The 26,391-nt window shown below is 39.8% G+C and overlaps 1 protein-coding gene across 6 annotated transcripts in view; it reads right to left on the reverse strand.

Moving 5' to 3' along the window:
- Positions 1-26,391, reverse strand: part of Fmn1 (formin 1) — a 440,321-nt gene that overhangs the window by 388,034 nt on the left and 25,896 nt on the right. For all 6 annotated transcript variants that reach the window (XR_015449807.1, XM_087207535.1, XM_087207534.1 and 3 more), the window contains one exon: positions 17,832-19,838. Coding sequence is in view for 5 of the 6 variants with exons in the window: in XM_087207535.1 (XP_087063661.1) it covers positions 17,832-19,707 (1,876 nt within the window). In the remaining variant the exon portion in view is untranslated. The remainder of the gene's footprint in view (positions 1-17,831; positions 19,839-26,391) is intronic.

The following is a 26,391-nucleotide window of genomic DNA, read 5'->3' on the forward strand; positions in this document are numbered from 1 at the left end:
GCTTTTTGCCTCTGTGACGTAGAGACTATCTAATGAGCTCAGCAGGAAAAACTGAACTGGAATCACTCTTATTGAAGCTGTCATTTGTGATCATAGTAATTCCTCACACTGTCCCATTTGATTCTTATAACAGCTCTGAAAAGAGTGATGTTATTAACCCTTTGTTAAGCATGAGCATTACAGAGGTCATAGGTAGCTCAATCACACATAGCCAGTAACTCATGGAGGTAGGATTTTTAACTTGGATTTTCTGATTTCAAGATAGGGCTTCTTCCCCAACCCAGATCTAAGAAACAGTTGTGTGAATTGTGGTCTGTTTAGCATTCAAAGGAAAAAGCTATCAAAAGGCAGAACAGTTCTCAAAGTGCAACCTCGTACCCCATCTCTCAAAGGAAAAGCTGAGCAAAAGGTTTAAGGAAGAGATTTTTTTGTCCAGTAACACAGAGGCTAAGACTTAACAGCTTTAGCAAAGAGGCTAGAGCACATGCTTTCCTGACTCAGGCTCTTTGTGAGATTAGTCATACATTACTGTACAATTTTCAAGACATTTGCTCTCAAAGGAACTAGAAAGATGGCAAGGAAATAGTAGCAGTGCTGTTTAGAATAAAGCTGCAGATATGTGATTATAATATCTTAATTTTTAGTAGATGAAAATGGTTATAACTCAACCAATATTTGCTAATAACATCAAGCTGGTTATGAAAGCTGTATTCTAGAAGACTAATTCGAGCTAAGGTACAATCTGGAGCAGCTTCTTGGCCTGTACATGGAAGCTGGCATTTGGCATTCACATTATTTGAAGACATCTGTATTGAGGCAAGAAGGGGTACTATTATGGTTAGCTGCTTAAAAAACCATTATAATCATGGCAACAAATGTTAGGAAGATGTTCAAGAAGAACATTCTGCCTTCCTGTATAAAAGCAATACACAAAAATTGGTTGGCCATAAGCTAATTTAAAAAAGCAAAAAACTTACTTATATTTTTAAGAGTCTAAGTTCCTAAATCTCACAAGTTCTATGATAATTATTCAACATCATTACAGAAATGGATAGGCAAGAGTTCAATTATTTATCAAAGATAATTCAGCATTATCATTTGCTTTTTTATTAGTACAATTTTGCAATGCATAGTGATTATATTCATTGTGGGGAGTTTGTTCATGCACATGACACATCTTAATTCTTTTTTTTTTTTTTTTTGGTACCAGGGATCAAACTTGGGTCCCTGCACTTGTGCAGCAGGCAGCAAAACCACTGAGCTAAATCCCCAACCTCTTAATTCTTTTTATGCTTCCACTCCCTTCATCTCTTGGGCCCCTTCTCATTTGCAAAACATCTATCTCCCAGTTTCCTATTACCTATCTTTTATAATGCTCTTTATTTATATTTGGAGTTTCTCATAATTTACTTTTAATAAAAATATGCAGCTTAAAAGATTTTGAATTCATTTACTATAGCTATGCGTGAGTATAATAATTTATGTTTTTATCTTGCTCTCTAATAAAGTGGTTAAACATGGACTGTTCTGCCTACACCTTCTAAATTTCTGCCTTAGTTGGTCAGGGCACAAGAAAACAGTATTCTAACAAGCTTCTAGTTATGGCTAATGACGTTATTGTCCAGGGACCACATTTTGATAACCTCTGTTCTCCACCAGGTTGACTCTCCCACAAGTTAGAATTTCCTACAATCATCTCTCCTTTATCATTGGTAAATCTCTTCTGCACAATAAACAAAAGCATTCATTCATTATTAAACCAGTAGTTCCATTGTCGTTATTAGTGGTACTATACATAATAGAAATACATAGATAAATACAGTGTAGTCTTTGCTTTCACAGAATTCAAATTCTAAAGATATGTAATCAAATAATTGTGTTATTTGGTAAAAAGATCATGTATAAAATTCTATGCACATACAGAAGGAAAAGTGTTCATTCTAAGAGGGAAATCAGAAATAATGGAGGTAGCATTCAGGATTTTTTAAAAACCCTTTTATATTGAAATTTAGACTTACAGAAAGAAGTTTAAAATATAATTTCCTATGCCCTTTACCCAGCTTCCTAACATTATACCAAGACTGTGATGGTAATTACATAAACAAAGTTAGGATGGATTTTGAAAGTTGCGTGGGAATTTATTAGGTTATCCTGTTGCCAATTACCTGAGGGTTCTTTTGTTCAATATGGATGGAAATCTCCAATTGGCAAAGTGCTGCCCTCTTGAGGTGAGGGTGTCTCGGCTTTGAGTACCAGTGGCTATCAGCCCTTAGTGGCACAGCTCTGAGCCTTGAGTGCCAGCTCCTGTCCCCTCTTAGCTCTTGGTATTATAGTTTTTAGGGTTACAGCCCCCACTGCAGCCAAGGCTTATAGGCCCCTCAGCAGCTCTCTCAAGCCCTACCTCCCACATTTTGCTGCCTCTGGGGTGATCCAACAGTAGAGGCTCCACCTCTGCCTCTCTTCTTCCTTTGCTAATGGTCTCAGGCTTGGGCCTCAGGCCTCATTCATCTCCTCTATCTAACTGTGGCCTCAGGCATCTGGTGTTGGCCTCTCTTTTGCCACTGGCCCTAGGTCTGAAGTCTTGTGTTCCCATTTAGCTTTGATCTCAGGCTTCTCTGCAGTGGGCTTTGAACTTCAGCCTTCAGTCTCTGTTGCCACCGTCACAATCTCTGGCACTCCTCAGGGTTAATAACCTCTGGTGTTACCAAGTGGTTTTAAGTACTGCTGGCTCATGCCACCTGCAGTAAACATCATGAGTAAGGAGCAAGCTCAGGCCAGCAAAGCCTTTATTACGAGCCGGCTGCAGCACAGGGGGCAGTGAGCTGGAGGGAGCGCTCCTTCTCCTACTGCTACATTGATCATGGAGTGTGAGGAAGCTGCTAATACAGAGGAAGAGTTGGCCTTGCAAACGCAGGCCCCTGCATTGCTGACCTGCTGCATCCATAGTGGCCATAGGTGGAGCCATCATGGACAGGTCTACACTTTCAGGTCTGATACAGGCAGGGTCTGCATCTTCTGCAGCAGCTGCAGAGCAGCATTTTCAGTTGTCATGACCAAAGTGCAGCAGAGAGTTCTTGAACTTGCACAAAAATGGCTGGGGCATAAACTGATACTGCTGCTGTGACTTTTGTGGCATTTCCAAGAAGAACTATAGTGTTGATTACTGCCCACTGGGTTAAAGGGATCCTGAAGAATATCACCAATGGGTATGGCTGGTTCCCCATTCTTTGTAATTAGGTGCAGTTTTTTTGGCTATTCCTCAGATAGCAGCAGTGCCTGGAGGGTGGAAGCGATGTGACAGGCATCAATCAGGTCACTCTGCTTTATGGCTGTCAAGGGAAAGGGGAATAGTCAAGCTTTTTTTCTATTTCAATCCCATGTAGAGAAATAATGTATAAATAAAAACATTGAGACATTTTTACTAAAAATAGTGTAAATATTTTGGGAGAATTATGTGCTAGACACTGTGTCAAGCCCTTAAGTAGATATATAGAGGTTAATATTATACCTCCTATTTACAGATGTAGAAATTGAGGGTGTTACAATCTTTTGGTAGGTATTAGAGCTGGTATGTGACACTGAAACGTTCAACTCTAACCCACTATCACACTAGTATACTCTGATGAGTATGATCCAGAAATAGAAAACAATCTATAATGGATACAGATGGTTACATATCTGGAAAAGCAGTGGGGACAGAGTTCTGACACTAGAGACAAAAGATAGAACCAGAAAGGAAATGGAAAGTCCTAGACAATGGAAATCTACTTTAGTAGGCAGAATTCTAAGATAGCCCCATGATTTTTATCCCTTAGTGACATGTTGTTATGACTTATATCTAGATGTCCTTCCAAAGCCTCATGCACTCATAGGTGAGGATTTTCAGAGCTGGCTGGATCTAGAGTATATGATACTTGGATTAAGGGTGTATGATACTAAATTAGTCCATGAATGGTTTAGCATAGTTCTGGGGTGGATAATGGGAAGCTCATCCTGGGAATGGGTGGCACCAATCAATCGGTTTATAGTCTGGATGAAATATAAGGGGGGAAAAGGATGGCAGGGTTAATGCTTGCTACCTTCTGCCTGCCAAATTATGAACTGTTTCTTCTCTGTAATGCCCTTCTGCCATGACACCCTGCCTTGGAGCCAGCTGGCATGTACTGAAACCTCTACAAACTGTGAGCAGAAATAAACCTTCCCTCCTTTAACGTGTGTGTGTCAGGTATTTTTGTCTCAGTGATGAGAAGGTAATTAAGATACATGCCCAGAATAATTCAGGCTCCTTGAGTGAGGACTTGTAAATATGGTGGCCTATCACTTCTGTAATTAGCTTATGTTGTCTAGCAAAGGAGAAGGAATTTTGCAGATTCCTTTTTAAGGTCTCTGGTGCTCTCACATTGCCCCATAGTTTTGGGCCTCAAATTTGCATGCCATTATCTAGGTCTGCTCATTCCTTTCCTTGCCTTCAGTTCTGCTTTCATTCTTAGAAATCTGTCCCATTAACCATCTGAAAGGATCTTGCTCTGCTAGGTATTAATCACAGGAGCTTTACAGGCAAATTAAAATGAGTTTTATGCGTAGCTTTTAGAAATCAGTCAGATGGTCTTGATTTATAATTGCATTATACACATTTTTTCATACAGTGCTTTCACAAAGAAGTCAAACTTCAAAAGTGGGTGTTAGGCATCCAGCAAGTAGGACTGGTAAGACCCCCTCCTCCCCTGAATCATAGCCTACAAGAGTTCAGGTGCTTCCCTGCCTTCTAGTTCACTAATATAAAATGTGTATCAGTAAGAATGTGTTGGCCTTTAATCATGCATAATGCAACACAATTGATTTGTGACCAATGAGATACATGAAATGTTAAGCCACCTCTGGTTTCCACTTCAAGTTTGGTACTTTTAACTACCCTCAATGATTAGCTTTGACAGTGAAGTCTTATTTGTTTTGGTTAAGTTGATCATGTTGTAAATTTATTCCAAATAATAGTTTAATTATTCACAAGAGGACTTGGCTTTTGAGTATTCAAGCTTCATTTTATTTCATTACCATCTGCTTGGTACATACATTCAGATTCCTAAACCCATGTACCTATGAAGAGTTTTAAGGCTAGTTACAAACAAAAAAAGCATTATCTATCAAAATAGGATTAATAGTAGTATTTAACATTGATAGCAATCACATAATATGGCATGAAACTTTTAATTGTGTCTAACATAGAATAAATAGGAAAACTCTTCCTCTGCTACTGGTTTGCAGATAAGTTCTCTCATCATCATTCATTCATTCACTCATTCAATGAAACACTTGAGTACATGCTAAGTGTCAGTTACTAAAACTGATTCCAGGTAGATGTGACATCAATTTTGCTTTTGAGGAGCACTTTTTAAAAAATAAAATCATTTTTCAATTCTAATGTGCTCTGTCACCAGCAGAACAGACTCCCAGTGATAACAGGACACAGAAACAGAGCAAGGGCAAGCCCTTTGGCCAAAGGCATTTCCAACCATTCTGCTCTGTCTGAATACTTCCAAGGACATTATGCCACTCAGTCATTACCTCATCCCATCACTGAAAAACAGAAGGCTATTTTTAATTGAAGTCAAAAACCACAATGTTTCCTCAATTCAGTATATTCTGACTACTATTCAAGGAGTTGCTGGTCATCCATTCAAAGTACAAGCATTAAAGATACCAAAATGCTGGCATAGAGAAAAGCAGTAAAATACAGCCTCTCTGGGACCTGGAATCAAGACCCCTGGAAAACAACTTGGTGAAGAGAAAAAAGTAGATTTCCAGGAATTCGAGAGCTGACAGAAAAACTAGAAATGAAGGAGAAATGGGAAAATGGAGTACAACACAGAGAAAAGTATGAAGCAGTCTGGATCGCTCACCCCAGCTTCTGGGGAGAGGGACAAGTCTTTGTTAACAGAAGATAAGCCCAAAGAGGCTTCGCAGCTCCAAGGAGAAACAACCCTGCCAACAGCACATGAAAAGCCCACAGCTATTTAAAACTCCAAAACCAGTGTGCCATTTTACTTGGAAAGTGACTTCTCCCACAAGGCAGTTAGAATTGGAGAAATCTAGGACTGCACCCATCATATTTGAGTCAGTTCAAAAAAGGGCCATTTTGGAAAGAGGTTAATTGTTTTAGACTGAGCAAAAGAACAATACCCCAGAGTTTCTGGTATCACCCTACCACAGTGACTGGGTAAAAGATGACCACAACAGGTAGTTGTGGAGAGGGCACAGGCTAGCTATAGACCCTCTGAGAAATTTAAGCTCAGGCTGGGAAGGACTTGAGAGTCCGGTCATTCACTGTGAGAAATCAAGCCATCTGTGTTTCTTCCAGAGTGGGATGGACCTAAAAGTACTGGCACTAAGTGCAGCAGACTATTGATCCCCCTCCACCCTATATCAGCAGAGAACTCAAAGGCCTGTTTGCTTTCCTTATCTACCAATGTGAGAAAGCATATGGCCTAGCTGCAACAATTGCCATAGCCTGGGATGTATGGACAGAACTCCACACATCATAAAGCTAAGCAGAGAAAACTGTGGCTGGGACACAGAAACTGAGTTACTGAAGGGACTACAGCCATAGGATGGACATCATTGACTGACTATGCCCAGTGGGAAAGGTGGGGTAGGATTAAGCATTCACACACAAAAACTTGAGTGTATAAACAAAACAGGTCTTAGCAGTGATTCACTATCATCCCAGTATCTCCTGAATTCCAAGACTGCAGACCCTGGAAAGAAACCACTCATTCAAAAATACAGAGGAATTTTTTCAACACATTGCTTCCCCTACACATATTGTTTGGGGTTTGAGGGTTTTTGTCCTTTTCTCTTTTTTTCTTTAATTTTTTCTTTATTTTGCTGGTTTTTTTCTTATTCCTGTTTTTTCTTTTCCATTATTTTTACCTAGTTCTATCACTTTTCTTTTACTCTTTGATAGTATTCTTTATCTTATTTTTCTTTCCTAAACTTTCCTTTATTTTTCAAATTGTACTTCTTTCATTCACCCTCTACCCTACCTTTACTAGTATAACCATTAAGTCTGATTAATCTTTAGATAGTTTGCTAACTTTATGTTATCATTGTGGAATTCTTTTCTATTGCTAGCAGATGTATAGTTGTTGCAATTAGTAGATATTTATTATATGTCATATTTGGTTTGTCTTTGTGTTCATCTTATAACTATAGATTTCTATGTTTAAGGGTGGTACATAATTTGTTCTCATACTATGTCAATATCCAGTTTGTCTTTGACACTACTATTGATGTTATTGCCAGAATGGCATAGTTGTTGCTATTCATTGCTTTTCTCTGTATGCCAATATCTGTATTGTCTTTGTGTCATTAAAAATACTGTGGTCCATTCCTGGAGGACTGAGTCCTGGGCCCATTACACTGCAGCCTTCCCCTCCCAATTAACAGAGGTGGTGGGATCTTGGGACAGAGGCAAAAGCCTATAGTTAGCCAAACCCAACTGCATCCCTGAAAAATAAACGCTAACTAAAGAGATCTCCATACTAGCAAAAAAATCCTTTCCAATACAATCAACCCACAATCTCAGCACACACACAAAAACAGAAGCATGAGACAACAAGGCAACAAAACGCCACCCCAAATTCCCAACTCTGACAAAGCTGACCCATGAGGCATAAATAGGGAGCAAATCAAACGCCACAGAGCTGAATTATTTGAAATGATAAAAAAGGAGATTAAAAAAACAGTTCAAGAAAGTAATCAGTGAGCTCATAGAAGATATAACTAAATAGATGACAGACTTAACAAAATGATTGATGAGTTTATAGAAGATACTAATAAAAAGCTAGTTGAGAGAAACAAAGTGATGCAAAACAAGAATGTCCAGAATAAAAAAGAATAAGAGTCCATGAAAAGGTACCAAACAGAAATCCAAGAGGTTAAAAATTCTATTGAAAGTATGGGCAGCAAAAGTGACCGATGTGAGGACAGAGTGTCAGAATGAAAAGATGGAGCTGATACAGATGACCACACACTCAGCAATATCTTAAAAATAAGAGAACATCAAAAATGTTCAGTTGCTAGATGCTAGAAAGAAGACTAAGATTAAGTGGAAGTAGTGAGATAGAAGGAAATAGCACAAATGGCATAAAGAAGCTGTTACTGAAATAATAACAAAAAATCCAAATGTTGTGAAAGAATTTAACATGCAGATAAGTGAGGCATATAGAACCCCAAATAGTCATAATCAGAAAAGAACTTCTCCATAAACACATTCTAATTAAAATCCCAAAAGTCCAACACAAAGACAGACTCTTAAAAGCTGTTAGAGAAAATCAACTAATCACCTATAAAGGTAAACCAATTAGAATTACAACAGACTTCTTAACACAAACATTAAAGGCCAGGAGGGCTTGGAGTGAAATGTTTCAAGCTCTAAAAGAAAACAACTTCCAAGTAAGACTGATATATCCTACAAAGCTGTATTTCAAAATTGATGGAGAAATCAGTTTTTTCCATGAAAAAGAGCAGCATAAGAAATTCACAACCACCAAGCAAGCACTTCAAAAAATTCTCAAGGACATCCTAGCAAAAGACAATGAGGCCAACAATGCCAAAAAGTCTAATTGAATGAATACACCAGGAAAAGAAAGCAGTTAACCAGAAGGGGAATAAAAAGAATCAACAAAAGGGAAAAAATCCAATGACAAGAATAAGTCAGTTATAAAATAACTCTCATGTGAATGATCTCATTCCTCAATCAAAAGACACAGATTGGCAGGTTGGATTTTACAAAAAGCATAACAGTATGCTGTATACAAGAAACATATTAAATAGATAGATTCCTAGACAAATGAGTGACCAAACTGAACCAAGAAGATATAAAAACCCTGAGTAATTCAATAAAAAGCAGTGAAAATTAAGCAGCAATGAAAAATCTATGAACCAGAGAAAGCTCAAGACTCAAAAATTCACACTAATTCTCCAAGAACTTCAGGGAAGATCTAACTTGTTAAATTCTTTAATGAAATTGAAAGAGAAGGAATACTGACAAACTCATTACTAAAAGCTAGCTAAATTACCCTGATTTTAAAACCAGACAAGGACTAACTAAAAAAGAAAACTATAGACAAATCTCTTTAATGAACATAGCCACAAAAATCCTCAACAAAATACTGGCAAACAAATTGCAATGAATCATCAAAAAGTAAGCGTCATCTCAGGCATGCAAGAATGATTCAAAATATTCAAATCATTAAATGTAACATAACATATAAGCAGAAGCAAGGACAAAAATGACATGATAATCTCATTAGATGCTAGAAAAGCCTTTGTTAAAATCCAACATCCATTTATGATATTAAAAAACCATAAAGAAAATAAGTATAAAACAACCTTGTATCAATCTAATAAAAGCCACTTATGACTAACCTAATTTTAACCTCATATTAAATGGGGAAAATTTGAAAACTTTCCCTCTAAAGTCAGGAACAAGACAAGGATGTCCACTATCATGACTCCTGTTCAGTATCATACTCAAAATATCAGCCACACCAATTAGACAAGAGAAAGAAATAAAAGAGGTAGGGGGGCCGGGGATTTAGCTCAGTGGTTTCACCGCCGGCTGCATAAGCTCAAGGACCTGAGTTCGATCCCCGGTACAAAAAAAAAAAAAAAAGAAACCCCAAATAAAAGAGATAGGTATAGGAAAGGAAGAAGTCAAATTATCATTATTCACAGATGACATGATCACCAACAAATAAGTGGATAAAGAAAATGTGGTATTTATAAACAATGGAGTGCTACTCTGCCATAAAAAAGGATATATTCCTGTCACTTATAGGAAAATTGGATGCATCTTGTGACCATAATGTTAAGAGAAATAAATCAGACAGATAAACAAATGGAAATGTATAAAAAAATCCAAAATATAAAGAATTAAAGAGCAAAATAAAATACACAATAAGAACCAGGGAGATCAATCTTTTGCAAAAGGAAAAGTGACCAAGAGAAAAAGGGAGAAGAAGAAAGGTGGGAAGGACAGGAGAAAGGGACTGAAAAAAGAAATAAGATGTGTTATGTACATGTACCAGCTCCCCACGGTGAATATAATCATTCCATACTGCAAACATGGACTAACGAAAATAAAAATTTTTTAAAAGAGTAAGTCTGATGGGATTCAAAAGCTTAATGGGACTGCAAGATTAGCAACTGAAACAAAAAGAGTTTTGAAAAAAAAAGTATATACTAATATAAGATGCAGATAACAGACCCAAAACCTATCCTCTTGACCAAAATAAATAAAAATAGAGAGAGAGAGAGAGAGATGAAATCAGAAACAAGATTACCGTTAGTTACTGAAATTGAGAAAGCTTTTGTAGAGAAAAAACATAGTTCAGAAATGTAATTGATAGCAAAAGAAGGAAAACTAAGCAGAAAGCCTGTAACACCAGTACCCTGGGAGTCTGAGGAGGGAGGATCACAAGTTGTCAGCCTGAGCAAATTAGCGACTTAGTGAGACCCTGTTTCAACATAAAAACTTTTAAAAGCGCTGGGAATGTAGCTCAGTAAGAAGGCCCTAGGTTTAATTTTCTGTACCAGGAAAGAAAGACAGAAAGAGGGAAAGAGGGAAAGAGGGAAAGAGGGAAAGAGGGAAAGGAGAAGGAAAGAAGAAGGAAAGAAAACCTTTGTTTTACTTTTCTGTTACTATTTTGTCCTTTAATTCATGATTTCATATTGAAGTTAGTAATCACATATGGAATTTCATTTTGTGATTTAATTCAATTGAAAAAATTTAAAACCCTAATTACATGAAAAGGCTACTAAGTGAACCTATTAGACTAGATTCTTGAGAGTGTTTTAGAGCTTTCATAAATGATCTTTCCCTCAAGTTTTTCACAAAGGTTTGGAAAATCCAATACTAACCTATACAAAATATTAAGCGACCAATAAAGTTGCTATATAAGCAAGTGCCTTAAAAAAAGAAGCAAATGTAGCAGCTTTAATAGAGAAAACCACATAAAATAACTCATTATAAACTATTATTCATAGCCTCATTTCATCATTGGAAAACACCCCCGAAAAAGTGAGTTATTAAAAATCCCTTTTGGCTATGAGCCAACACTGATCTGTAATTATAATAATAAGGCTAATATTTTCTAGTGCTTTATGAAGTATTTTCACTGGCATTATTTCATTTAGTTCTCAAAAGAACCCTAGGAATCTCATATTATTCATATATTCATCTCATATTACTAGCAGTGGTAGTCAGGAGGTACAAAATCAGTATTTTGCTGGCTCTACCAATTATGGTGCTGTTCTTCCCCCCATCAATTCTTCCAGAATCATCCTAGAAATCATGTGTACACAGGGATGCAATCCACCCCTTCATCACCACTGTCTGCCTTTGCTCTGGCTGCTGCTTAAGATGCCTCTTGATGCTGCCAAAACTGGCACCAGGGCTGCTCCTGTCAAAGGTGCCAGACCCACTGCCGAAGGCGTAAGTGTCTGCCTCCCACTTCCCCTTGGGAAAAGATAAAATCAAGTTCACTATTGTATTGCACCCTGCCGGGATGCTCCAAAAGCACCTAGAATGCCTATTTTTGTACATCTCAATATGCAGATTTTGCCTTTAATGTCTTAAAGCAATTTTTGTCAACATTGCTTTTAAATTTTGACACTAGTTGTGGTTGTTGTTGTTCTGTGTGGTCTGTTTTGTTGTTTTCCAGCCCTCTCTCCCAAGGATGCAGGCATTAAGTCCACAGAGCTGAGCCAGTGGAAGATCTAGGGGAGATGTATCATGCTATTTTCAGAATTATCCCTCCCCACTGAAGCTGTACCCTCTGATGTGCCTCAACTCCCTGCCTTCTTTAGGATGAGCTCTGTCCTGTCATGATCCCTTGACCACTCAAGCGAAAGACTCTTGACAGACCCAACTATGTAATTATCCAGACATGCCCAGACAGCTCTGAATCCTGGGAGAATACAGCTGAGGCTCAAGCTGCATGTATTACTTACTCTCCACAATTCCTCTGGGCTAACCTGGAAAGCAACAGTGTCGACTAGTCACAACGTGATTTTTGAGCTCTTTCTCCAAATACAAAACTCAAACCCAAAATTTTAATTTAGATTTAAAACAAAAAAATTATCACATGTTAGGAAAAACGTGGAAGTGAGGTAGGGTAGAAAAATAGAAAAGAGAAGAGGAAAATTATAATTTTAAAACTGCATTTTTAAGAAAACTGCACCTTGAGGACCCAGTCAAAGTTACACAAGGTTACAATGCCTTTTCCATTATTTATGAGTGATTGGATCTGGAAAGACATATATGGAAACTGACCTCAAAATACAAATTATTCATGGGTAAAGCTTATTTTATATTTCATATGCTAATTATTTTTAATTTCAGATAACGTGGATAGATATTAACACTTCTTTGTGCTTTTCAAAAAAAAAAGTAAGCAGGCACAGTGTGACTCAGTCATTATTAAATATCAGGTCTTTGTTTTTGTTTTTGTTTTTTGAAAACTAGATATTTTTTTTTGAATCCATGGACTGAAAAGTGAATCACAAGGTCTTGTAATTATTTACTTCCTCTATGTATCAACTTTTAAAAACAGAAGTGACAGTCTAATTAAATCTGGGTACAGAAAGTCACATGAACAACAAGTGAAATACAATATTCATTTAGTATCAAGACAAACATGTTCTGTAACAAAACATATGCTACACACATTTTTCTTTACTCCATTGCTCACTACAGATACCATTCTGTCTTTCCCATCCAATCACTCATAAATTTGGGGGCTGAGGTGCATACCCACTAACTCCACTTCCTCATCACTTACTCATGTTCAGACTAGCACAATCTACTCACAGATGGATCATTCTATTGAAATAGATCCCTCAAAGGGAATGAGAAGCAAGGCCCAGATCATTTACATTATCTAGTCTCCCATCTACCCTCCAGATCCACTCTCTACCCTTCTCCACCTGCAGCTGGCCCTGGAAGGCTGATCTTGCAGACCACATCCAGCATGTTGGCTCCCATACCCTCAGCCTTCAATTGATTCAGTTAGAGGAGACATGGGTAGAAGATCACAGGAGAGGATGGCCAGGACAGTTATACCTGCAGCTGCCTCGCTGCTGGCACTGTTCCTGTCCATGGGTCCTTTCCATTCATCTGCCCTCCCTGGGTTCCAGTGACCACTTGCTTCTTCCTTGCTCCTCCAGGCCTGGTAGTGTCTGTTGGGACTGTCGACCAGGTGTTCCTGGTTGAATCCAGGAATCATTTTGAATTGCCCTTTTTTGTTAGTGTCTGGATTTTGTTCTACCCTCATCTAGGCCTACTACTGAAGTACTCTGTTTGGGCCAGTGCTTTCATAGCTCTAGAGCAAACTACATTTCCCTTTGTGACAATTCACATGCACATTCACAGTGCTGAGTTTCTTGCCTTATTAAAAATCACAGAGAAAATATAGAAGAGTGTGGTTTAGTTATAATTCTACCCCTACCTGAACACATGTACATGTAACCACTCTAAAACCATGCAAGTGACATATTCATCACATCCAGAGAAATAAGGTCAAAATAGATGATGTAAAAAGTGAATGGTCTCCTCTAATGCTTCTGCATTCTTTCCCTTCACCTCTTTCCCCACTTCTCCCTTCAGTGAGGATCTAACAACCAGTATTCTTCCACAGCTGTCTCCATGATATGCAAACCCACACCAAACATATATATTCATACAGGTATGTGATTCACAAAAACTGAAAGAATTCTACATATTACTTTTCGATGATGAATATAAATCTAGATCAATAACCCAAACAGCCTCATAATATTACAGAGCCTAAATGGACTATAATTTATTTAACCATTTCTCTAGTGATAACATTCATTTTTTTTCCCAGCATTCCCAAACAATGCAGCCATAGACATCCATATGCATGTATTCTTACTGGTACACATATTCATGTAAGCCAAATTCCTAAAAGTCAGATCACTAAATCATAGCTATAGTTTCAATTATGACCCATTGATAGTTTCTGTTGATTTAATTTCTATATTTCATTTTATATACTGAGTATATCATATATGTAATTTTTAAATCCTCTTTCCCTTAATAATTACACTTTTCTATGCACTATATACTTTATGAGGAATACAAATAGTTGCATATATCCATTAATCTTGCAAAGCTTCTTTAAATTTTATAAATACTGCATCCAACGTCAACGTTTACATGGAAAGAATTTATATCTCCTCCCCATAATATGTGCACAGGTAGAAATCAAAGCTTTGACAAAAGCACAAGATACAATAAAATCTGTTACATGGATGCCTCTCAACCATTATGATCAGCTGGCATTAATTACATTTTTTGATGGGCACAAGAATCAATCAAATGATTCTCAATATTAAGAACAATGCCTGGGGCATATGCTTCCATCATCACTTCAATGATTTCCATCAAAGGAAAAAGATCATAAGATTGCTGGGCATTTCCTGAGTATGGTGAGCCAACTTTCATGTGAATCTTGTGGCAAGAAACGGGTTTATTTTAGATCAAAGGTAAATGAAAGCAAGAAAACCAGAAAGGAATCCTTGCACCCCAACCCAAGGACACTATTGTACAGGTTAGAATACTCAGAATTACTCAAGTTTTGAGTGCATATCATATTTCACAAAGGCTTGGGAACATCCTACAGCCATCTCCCTCACCAAAATATTATAAAACCAATTTTATGGTTGGCAGTGGAGGAACCATTGGAAGGAAAATCTGGTCACCATTCAATAGTATAATGTTTGATCATTTTGCCACCAGATAAGAAATTTGTGTGCATTTCAAGGAATGAACAGGTAGGAAAATTCCAAAGCCAACAGAATATGGATTAATAGCTTTTGTGATACCATCTTGCTATTGCTTGCATAGATGGTGATGATGTTGGTGTTGTTTAGTCTTCTGAGAAGGAAAGGTAGACTTCACTCTTTCCTGGGAATTACTACTTTTCTGTAACACTAGAAGCGTCCAACTGAAAACGGATGCTTACTCTTGCCAGACTTAATCTCTTACTTGAGCTGTTGAGAGCGTTCAATCATCTTACTCACATCACTTTAATAAAATACCTAGGTGTTATTTCCACAGGAAATAAATGCCCACAGACCATAAACTCAATCTGGTTAATAGCTAACATGGGAAAAAGTGGGAGCTGGATTCAGATAAAGAGCCACTTTATGGTGATGGTAAAGGAGTTGCCTTCTCCTAGGGGCTGCTGGAGACCCTAAGGCAGTGGTGGCGAACCTGTGGCACACATGCAGCAGTGGGCACACAGACCCTCTCTGCCAGCATGCAAGCTAAGTTGCTCCAGCACACCAAATGCACACTTACCTTTCAATGAAAAGCTCTTTGTATCATTGAAAGCTATTATTGTGTTTTTCTTTTAAGACAGAAGATATTAATGTATATGTATGAGTTGTTTTTTCTATCTTTTTTTTTTTTTTTGGTACTGGGTGAGTTGTTTTTTCTAAACTAAACCCTCAGTATTCAGGTTTAATTGCAGTGTTGGCACTTTGCAATAAATAAGTAGGTTTTGGGTTGCAGTTTGGGCACTCGACTCTAAAAGGTTTGCCATCTCTGGTCTAAGGTGTTTGCTGATATTGAATGGAAGAACTGGAGGAGGGACAAAGGCAGCTAGAAGCAGGAGATTCTCCTTGTCTGATCTCACCAGTTCCAGAAAGAGACTGAAGGATCTAACATGAAAAGCATGCACAGCTACAGGAGTAAAGAGAGAAAAGGAGACAAGAGAGAGCATATGCTACAGATCAAAGATCTCATCTGGAAAGCTTCCGCTTTCTTCAGTGTCTTTCAGAGAAGGGCCAATAAAAGATAGTGTGTGGGTATCCTGGAGAAAGAGCCCAGCATAAGACCAGAGCCAGAAAAAAAGGTCTCTCCCACTCATACTCCTTTCCTTTGTCAATCCTTTGTTTGTAAGTGTAGGCGCACAGGAAGGCTCTCGAGTAGAGAATCCCTATGATTTTTAAGACTCCCTCCTCAAAGTGCTCCTAAAGATTCCAGTGAAGGCTGGGACCCAAAAGTAAAGGGAATAATAATGAACAATAGTACGGAGGGCCACAGGAAAGTGTAAACATTCCCTCAACTTGTGCTTCACAGGGTCCATGGTTATTCACCAGCAGAAACTGAATATCTTCTGTGTGCCCACAAACAACTGAGCATAAGATGGAGCTTGTACAATATTTTTATATAGGAAATGACAACAAAATACTTGTAAGTCAAGGAAGAAAAATATTTATTACACATTAATGTATCTAATGCACAGTTTCAGGGCACACACAATCTTAGAGTTTGGAATGATTTCTAAAAAGAATATTTGGAGCTGGGTGTGGTGTTGTATGCCTATAATCCCAGCACACTGAGAGGCTGAGGCAGGAGAATCACAAGTTTGAGTTCAGCCTAGGCAATGTAGTGACCCAGGGAGACCCTGTCTCAAACTAAAAAGTGTCGGAAGGGCTGGGCTTACATAACTTTGCAGAGATTTTTTTGCCAAGTGTTTCCAAGTTTCCAGAATCCATAGTGAGAAAGTTATTTTCATCACTACAGCTTTGTAATTCATGACATAAAATCTACAATTCTAGGAGTTTCCTAGTTGAGGCAGCTACATTATATTACAAAAACAGCAAGTCTTACCAAACTAAGAGCGATGGATTATAAGTAAGATACAAAAGATGAAAAATATTTACCACATTTTAAAAGAACCTCTCTTTGGATCAGTGATTTAGAGAAACTTATGTCACTGCTTCTAAATGAACAGAAAGCTTATGAAACTCCTGTTTTCTACACAAATAATTTTTACCTCAAAAACTGCATATGAATCTTCTCTAACCTGTAAGAGACCATATATCATATTACAAGCTATTCCCTAGGCAGACACCAACCATATGGTGTTAGAGGACTGCTGAACAAGAACATTACCTGCACAATGGCATACAAAACCCCGAGCACCTGGCCACATTGGCTTGGAAAAATAAGTGAACAGAGGGGTGGCGCTCCGTGTTGAACTCCACAATGACTTTCATGTGAAATTTTAAATTCCATTAAGCATACGAGTCCTATGAACTCTTTAATACATTTTGCATGAGAAATAATGTTATGCCAGTCACAGTAGTAAACCTGCAAGTAATACTTTAGACAGTTACTTCGCGTTTGTATCGAGGGGACTAAACAAAAAACTGAAAAAAGAGTATCTGAACCAAGTTTCTTCAAGTTAGACTGAATTCTTTCTTTTTGCTAAAAGTGTTTTTTGTTATAAAATAATGGCACTCATGAAGGGGATTAAAACAAACAAGAACCTGTGACTACAGACAGAAGAGCAAAACCACAGTGAACTTTGGGGGCTTCCGCTTGGAGAACCTCTACCATGAATCCAGCAGCATGAACAGTAGAGTTCAGGTCAAGGGGCCAGGGAAAGGATCAAAGGCAGGGACAAGTTGATACTTCTCCCTGCCGGTTCAAGCAACCATGATGGCAACTTTAGAGTGTGCCAAAATAAATTAATAAATAAACAAATACATAAACCAGAAAGCATTTATGAAGTTTTGCTTCTGGAAACAACTATACCTGTTAGCTTCTAGGTGAACACCATTTTTACCATCTCCATAACATCCTGTACAACTCCTACTTTTCTTGCTACCAGGTGAACTAACAGGTCTAGGAATTCCAGTCCATTGTTCATTACCCGGTCTCTGAACAGCACAAGCAGCCTGATGGTTCCTGAGTCACCCAAGGACAGAGCTAAATGTCTTAAACAAGGACTAACCTGGAGGTGATGGCTGCTGAGGCTCGGCTGTGGTGTCTCCCAGGCCCACGCTCTTTTCCGAAGCTTCCCCAGCTGCCAACTGAGGTTGGTCTGCTCCAAGGGAGGCCGGGCTGGCTCCTTTGGTCTCCGTGACCTTTGCAGAAGATGGTGGCTCCAATGTGTCAGCAGAGAGGGATGCAGAGAAGATACTGCTCTGTCTACTGGGAGAGTCATTAAGAGCACTTTCCCTCTCACTGGGCGGTGGAGGAAGCTGGAGGATCCTGTGATGCTGGTGAGGGCTGGGATGCCTTGGATAGAGAGGCAAGAGAGCAGGTGGCTGCTGCTGGTGTGAGCTGGACTGAGAGGATGAATTATTAAATCCCATGCCGGGAGCTGCTGGTACTGGGGCCGATGGCTTCCTCTCACCACCTCTGCACTCTAGAGTTAGGGAGTCAGGACCTATAGTGTGGGGCAGATCCACAAATGAGGATTTGTGGCCCCTCCGGGGCACCCCAGTCCTTCTCTTGCTTCTGGTTTCTGGGAGGCCCTGGGTGGCCCTCGTGTTGACAGGGACACTCAGCCTCTGCCCCTTGGTGGCTTCGTCTAACTTCTCACTCTCAATCACCTTCCGGAGGACCTTGTTCACAGCCCTGTCGGTGCTGGCTGGTAAGCTAGAAACAGAGGCTTTTTCTCTGGCTGGCAACTGCAGCGACCTGGTCCCTTGCTGCTTCTTGCTCTGCCACCTGGAACCATGAGCCCCAGCCTCAGCTCCTGGGAGGGTGAGCGAGTCCACGCTGGTTACAAACTCAGCTTTGACCTCTGGGTTAACAGCAATCTTTTCCTCACGCTCGGGATCCACATTAACTACTCTTTGCACCCGAGTGAACAGACCCCGGACTTTGGCCACCACTTTGGAAAAGGGTTTCTTCCTGCAGGTCTGCTCAGCCAGCTTCCCTAGGCCACCCCTCTGGGCCTCAGGATGCTTCTTAGCACCCTCCTGACTTTCAGGCAAACCTGTCTGCTGATGCTCCGGCCTGTGAGGCCTCCTGGGTGGCTCTTGAACACCATCCTCTACTGTATCTGTGGCGCTGCTGTCAAGGGGCAGCAGTCCTCTTCCAAGCCCAGTGTCCTCTGAGGCCGTCTGGAAGTTCGCAAAGCCAAGGTCTGCATCTGGTGTCACAGGGATGTCTGGAGGGCAGCCTTCTCTCCTCTGCAGGGAAGATGTGAGTACTCCATTTGGAACCAAGTTTCCTCTTTCTTCTAGGAGCCGAAGATTAAGCCATGCTCCAGAAGGAGGAAGGCAATTGCTGGAAGAGATCTGGTCCTTCCCCATCTGAGGAGTGGATTCCTGGCCTCCACGCCCTTTCCTTCTTGTTCTCTTCTGCACCTCAAAGCTCTCTCTCCTTCCACCAGACCTTCGGGGCTTTTTGTTCCCATGGGTGCTCCTCTTATTGAGCTGGCCCACAGGGCACTCCTCCCACCAGTCACCAGCACCCTGGGAACAGTCGTCCTCAGGAGCCAGACTCATAGACAGCTCCAGCAGCTTCCCCTCCTGGTTCCCCATGGAAATGCCCAGGATGTGGTTCGAGCTCCACAGATCGGCCAGCAGTCTCTCCCTCTCTGCTGTGAGCTTGTACAGCTCAGTGAGAATGTCTTTCGTGGGAGTCGGCTTGAAAAATATGTCGCCTGGAAGTTCATTCAGCTGCTGGCTGAGGCTAATGGTGTCTGACTCCTCCCTGACTTGGTAGCAGTTATGAAAACCTTTATTGGATCTGTCTAGAATTACAGTGCCCTTGTATGAAAATCCTCTGACTTCCCCCTTTGGAAGACAGAAGCTGATGTAGCAGAGTTCTGTAATGGGTTTACGCAATCGAAGGGTGCAGTGAGTGCCTTCCATTATGCCTACCTAATTATTCATGCCTTGGAGATGCCGGTCTGTGGTCAGGCTTCCCAGGCTCCAGTGGTGAGGCATGTGATGTTGACTTCGCAGAGAAGGCAGCTGACAGTCATCTCCAGCAATGAGCCTGCCTGTTAGAGGAACAGGGGAAGAAAGCAGCTGGTCTAACAGAGTGCATAAATCACACACCAATGTAAATCAAAGCATAACCACAGCTTGTCCTTCCTCTCTAGCTCAATTCAAACCAACTCAAGGCATCAGCCAACAGCCAACACCAGCTCCACCTTCCTCCCGACTCCCACCTCACTCTTAGCCAACTTAGCCTACAACTGCAAGAGGGGCCGTGTCCCCTCTCCCCATAAGGGAACTCATCCTACAGCCTGGATGGGGTCTCTCAACTTCCCCTGGCCACAGTTTACAACCTTCTCTAAAACAGAGCTATCAAACTTCCCAGAAATCCTGAGGAAATGGACCGGGAAATCCTTAGAAAGCATAACTATTCAAATAACTCATGTTTGGAATACAGTGGACCCTTGACTTATGAGCTCAATCGGTTCCCAAGGGCTGGTTGTTTAACTTAAGTTGGTTGTAAGTCAATACAGCTGAGATCTGGATGTTTACCTGACACACTCTATATAACAAGAGGCAGATGAACCTTCCATTAACCTAATTAACTCAAGTTGTTCCTTTGTCAGGCCAGTGGTAACTTAAGGGTCCACTGTATTTGTAAAGGTAAGTCAAGCCTTTGGACCCTCCATAGAGTACCTTCTAAGATCTGAGCTTCATTATCCTTTTAATTTAAAGCACAGAGTGAAAGAAAGGTTTTAGAACACAAACATGAAGTTAAAGTGAAAATTGAAATTTAAAAGCTTAAAATTTAAATAAATAACAGGATGTTTAATCAAGTTGTGTTAGGCTCGGTTTTTGGTTTATTTTTGTATTGTTTTCTTTTTTCTACTTGCTGCCTATCTGCAGCCAAGTGGAATGACAGAGAAAGCTACTTCTGGGGCTGTATAGATTTTTAATGAATTCCCCAGAGAGGTGGTTTGAAGCTAGCTGCTTCATGTGATTGGAGGGGCCTTAGAAATGTCTAAAATCTACACACATTAACATGAGGCTTAAAATTCTATACTACAATACTTCATTTCTTAAATTAATATATTGCTCATCTTCAAGTCTTCCTCACTTAAAGAAATCCCCCTGGGAATGGTAACAAAAAACCCATCTAATAACCTTTATTATCTTTAGTGAATTATTCTCCTTGGAGTTTTTTTCTATCACTTGTCAATAAGAAAAAGTTCCATAAAAGTACATTTTGAGTGGAGAAAAATTTTGAATTAGGAATTCCTTGAGGGAGGCAGATGAAACTAATAATGATAAAACAACAGATAAACAGTCAACATCTGGTCAACCAGGAGGGCTCAGAATTTGCATAATTTCAAATGAGAATAATACTGCTTTTTCCTAAAAGCCTCCTTGCTAAGACAAAGAATTCTTAATTCTTGAGTATGTATTCACAGACACTTCCACTGTTTTCTCAGTTTTTAATTTTGTTTATTGGGTGGGCTGTTTGTTTTGAGATGCTATCTCAGTACACTGCCCAGGACAGCCTCAAATTTGCGATCCTGCCTCAGGCTCCCATTTGACTGGGAATACAGGCTTGTACAGTCACACCCAGCATGTTACCTCATTTGCTTAGGGAACATGTTAGAAGAACATGAAGAGAAGATGCACTGAAGAGATAAGAGGCCAGCCCAGGCCTCGCTTTTCTCACGTTTGCATAAGGGATTATTCTCATTCAACTAGTCATGTTTTAAAAGCCTTTCCAAGATGTTTATTTTTGACACATCCTAAAGATGTCCGTATGTGTACTCACCTGATAATTATTGGTACAAACTCTCTGGATATATCCAAGAACTCCCTTGAAAGGTGATCATTTATTATGTGATTTACCGAAATCAAGCACAAAAGTAATAGCAGAATTGTCAGTATCTACCGTGTATGATCTTGAGCACTTAGGATCAAGAATTCAATTTATGAATTCTCAGCATAGCTGAAGGGAAGCAACAGATGTGCTATTCTGAATTGTGGAAAGTCAGGCTGCCCTCCTCTGTCGGCAAGCACCATTCTCCTGTAGCTCTTTTTACCTCAGTTTCCCTGGATTAGGGAAGTGTATGATGTGGGGAGAAAAGCAGAGTGGAAACTTTTCAGAATTTGTTTGAAGTAGCAGTACAAAGCATGTATGCCATAGTTTCAAACAGGAAACAACTACTCGCTTAATAGCCTGTTCCCTAAGAGGGAATTTTTCAGGTATGGAGTATATATACACATACATGTTTGCTTTGTTTTCTCGTTTAATCAGCACATCGTTATCTTATAGATGAGAACACTGAAATTAAAAGAAATCTAGGAACTTGCCTAAGATGACAGGGCTCAGAAGAGGCAAGTTTCAAAGTTGGGTCTCACTCTATTGCTACACAGGTGATGTTAGTCCTCATCTCATCGCTGGCTTTCTATTGAGGAACTGATTTTCCAGGCAATTTGAACAAAAGAGTTCCTTTATCTTGCTAACCTGGTGTTACATAATTTATCCCAAAGTGTCCCACATCTTGCTACTCTTAACATTCATTGGATAGTTTATGAATGTCTGATTGGATGAAATATTGCTCCCTAAGTTTCTCCCTTAGGAAATGGTACGAAAATTCACTCAGTCTGGGAGTAAAAACTGTAACTGTCAAAGCCAATGAGGATTCTGATTTAGAAATTAAGGGGAAGAGGGCCTCACATAAAGTTCAGATCCTTTGTGAGATTATAGACTTGTGGTCCTTTACTATAGGGTTAAACAATCTTTTTCCAAGTCTTGGTTTTATTAATGGAGAAAAAGTCATAGTACTCTGTGTATCCGTCACAGTTGGGAAACTGAAGCCAAAGTTTAAGAAATTCTGATATTGTATTTTATAGCAATAAAGCCTCTGGTTGGAGAGCACAGGAAAATTGAGGCCTAACTGGCCTCCACTATGAGCACAAAGGAGAAAGGCTGCACTCAGAGGCAGCTGCATATTGCATATTAGGGCAAACTTCAGACAGTGGAGGTTAAGTTGTTTACCAGAGTGTGTGCTAATGCTATTGGAAGGCAGGTGAATCTTGTGTTACTCTAACTGTTCCTACCTGGTTTGGCCAGAGGAGCCAGACTCAGAGCGCCTCTGCCTATTAGAGGTGAGAGCCCCCTGGGTGGCAGCCTGTTAAGTTGACTCCCTGTCTCTTTGTCATTCATCCTCAATCCCCCATGGCAGATCTGGGTCCCAGAACAACGCTGGCCAGGTGGGTCAGCTACAGGTGGCCCCCAACTTGGGGCTCAGGACCTGGTCGGCCAGTATGAAGCTACTATTAGGAAAAAAACCCAAAAAAACAGGGTTGCCTTAGCCACCCAGAAACCAGTTTAGAGTTCTCTTACTGTATTTGTAGTCCCCATGTCTGGAGTCAAGGAAGAAACTTAGTTCACGAGTCCAATTTCTTATTATGCTCTTTTTTATGTCTCTAAACCCTAGCTCCAAAATTGTTCAGTCAGTCTGTAGCCAGCTGAGATCAACATCTTGGAGGTCAGTGCTGTATTAACAGTGATTTAGTGCTTCCATAACATACATAATCCTCTCTTTCTCCTATTCCTGATAGGAACAGGAGTGGCATACATAGAAATAGAAATAAATATTACTCAAATTTTCTTAAACCCTCATTCTTTTCCTTAGCTAAAAATTATTTTTATCAATATGATTGTACACACTTTCACTGTCACCAGTGAGTATTTACAGAGCTGCCTCTGGAGCATGGAATACTTAAATTCCTCTCTCCACCAAAGAAGACTGCTGGGATTGGTTCAGCCATCAGGCTACTGCTCCTGACATTTCTGCCAGTGTCTGTATCTGGACATATGTACCTCACGCACTTTCACCCTTCTGAATTCCTGACCTTTGTGGAATGAGAAGTTGCAATCTCTTTAAGTTTACAGCTTATTAGCTGACAACATTATTTAATGTCATTTACTAAACTGACTGTGAAACTAAAAATATTCCTCATCTTGGGAGAAGAACATTGATCTTAAGCAAGTGAATTTCAACCTCAAGCCTGTAAAGACTCATATGAATAGAAAGCTTCAGGGCAGGGCAAGTTCTTTGCTGCAATGCTGAATTACACACATTTCCATCTGAGAAACCAGAGGCAAACAATCTGGAAGTCTTAGGGGGAAAACAGAAAACAACTAGGAAAGCAATGTGGAGTAGGGTTAAACACACCAGCACTGCCATTCCGTGCTGAGTTCACAAGACTATTCCAAGCAGCATTTCCTCATTCTGCTTTGGCTCCAGTGCACCAGCTCTGCAGGACCCACACATTAAATTATACATCTTAATTCGGTCTGTGAAGTGACCTTCTCTTCTTGTGCTCAACATAAAAGCACTTTGCTTCCTGGGGACCCTTCATGTCTTCAATTTCCTCTCACAAACTCCAGACTGACATTCTCTCCACAGTGCTGCTGGGGTGATTTAGTCTGATTTCTTTTCCAATAATCAAGAAGATTACCGAAAATGGAAATACCCAAAATGAAAATATCTGTTGTGCCTCATCATAATGGGAAATGATTGCCTTTTAGAAGATGCCATCTAATGCTCATAACATATTTCACAAATGCCTAAAATAAGATCTCAGAATTAGCTGCGGTCATTCCATCTGCTGGCTGTAGATTTCCTAATTGGCTCTGGCCCTGAATGACCAATGTAAACCTTCTGCTCAGCTTTGACAGTCATGCCCTGTGACTTCATCAAGCCCCATAGTGCTGAGACAGATTATCTGTAACTCGCATTGTTGAACTGTAAGTTTTCTATTTCTCCATTCATATTTATGCTTTAGCCCTAACATCATTCTAAGCACCAGGAGACTGACTTTTATAGACTCAATCAATATGTTCCTTGCAATATGGCCTCTATTGGGTTTTACCATTGGGAGACAATAGTAGCAGAATAGAAGAGGGGCCAAGATCTCTATTTCCTGGCTCCCGCCCCCCTGGACTCTGATTTGCTGTAGGTATATCCTCTAATGAGGAACACAGCACCTCTTGGGTAGCTCCTCCAGTTGTAGCTAGTTTCTCTGAGTACCTGTTACTGGTCACTCTCCTCACTTACTCAGACCTAGACAGCTCTGAATTTTGCCTCTCTTGTAATTCAGGGAACCCTATCTTCACCTCTACCTTACCTCTTCAAAGCTTCACTATGTAAAGAAAAGTGAGTATCAATTTTCCATGTGATCTCAGTAAGAATATCAGAATTGGAAATCTTCAACACATCTCTGGATTCATGTCACTATCTAATTTATATTATCATCTGGGTAAGAAAAATTATATAAGCTGAAGGAATAAACCCATTTCTCATTATTTAAAAAAGAAATAGAACTGAGATTCTTATTTATTGAACACTCAAGGATTTATTCATTATGGTTGACTACACAGCATGGCCCAAAGGTGGGCTGTGTACATTCTACTTTATCATGTTTAAGACAAAGATAGCTTCCTTTTCAAAAACTAGAAATGTGAATTCAGATATGTAAATCCATTCTGTGGAGTTTGTTTTTAATGGGAACGTTAAATCACGAACAATCACTGCATATGTTAAGTGAAAGTCACTTGTTTCCAGATGAAGGAACTAGCTCTTAAATAATGACTCTCTAATTAAAACAAGAATTAAAAATAGGCTTTTTTGCTCAGCAGACATTTGCAGTCCCATTTTATAAAGCATCAAGGACCCAGGCAGGGTGCTTTTAAGGCGACTCTCAAAGTTGAAGGTTTGCTTATAGAGCACAGACCTCAGAGGGAACCAAAATGGGAACCCTACTGCCCCCTGTTGAAAAAAAACACACTTTTATAATATATACAGTGCACCCTCAAGTTACAACCAGCTTGACCTAGAGCAACTTGAGTTACGACCAGAATTTTTAGTTTTAACTTACAACCAAAGTCTTGAGTTATGACCCAGATGCTGGCCACTTGTGCTTCCAAATGGTCTCAGATTCAGATTTAACCCTTAAAGAGTTCTGGAAGGAACATTACAACATCCTTTCCTGTGGGGTTAATTGAGAAATCCTGGGCCAGTGTCTCTCTAAAGACACTGAGATCTGCCTGTATACAGAAGAGAGACTGAAGACTGTGTAGAAGAGCCTGAGCCTTCATTGACCAACTTGAGTTGCAACCAGCCCTTACAAAGGAATTGAGTTCGTAAGTCAAGGGTCCACTGTATGTGTTTAGGTTTTTTAAATGCTACACATATTTTTATGGTAATATGCTATCTGTATAAAACTCAAAAAAGAAGGTGTTTGTCTTGGACTTCTATTGAAACCACACAGTTACCCTGTGAGGCAAATGTAGCAGATGTTGCCCTTGTCACTGTGCACACAAGGAGGCTAGAGAAACCAAAAATTTTAAAGTGACATGGCCCTGGTCACACAAGTAGTACACAACAGAAGTGCAACTCAAATCCAGGTTTCTGGACTCCTGGTATGGTGTTCTCAGTACTACTCTGCTACTGCTAACAATCACTTTTTTATAAAAGAAGACCAAAAAACCAAAATATCATTCTTAATTTTACTTTTTATTTTGAGCCAGGGTCTCACTATGTTGTCCAGGCTGGCCTAGAATTTGTG

The sequence above is a fragment of the Heterocephalus glaber genome, unplaced genomic scaffold (assembly GCF_053883595.1).
Source record: "Heterocephalus glaber isolate CG9 unplaced genomic scaffold, H.glaber_assembly_v1.0 deba00000809, whole genome shotgun sequence".
In the NCBI taxonomy this organism is placed as follows: Eukaryota; Metazoa; Chordata; class Mammalia; order Rodentia; family Bathyergidae; genus Heterocephalus; species Heterocephalus glaber.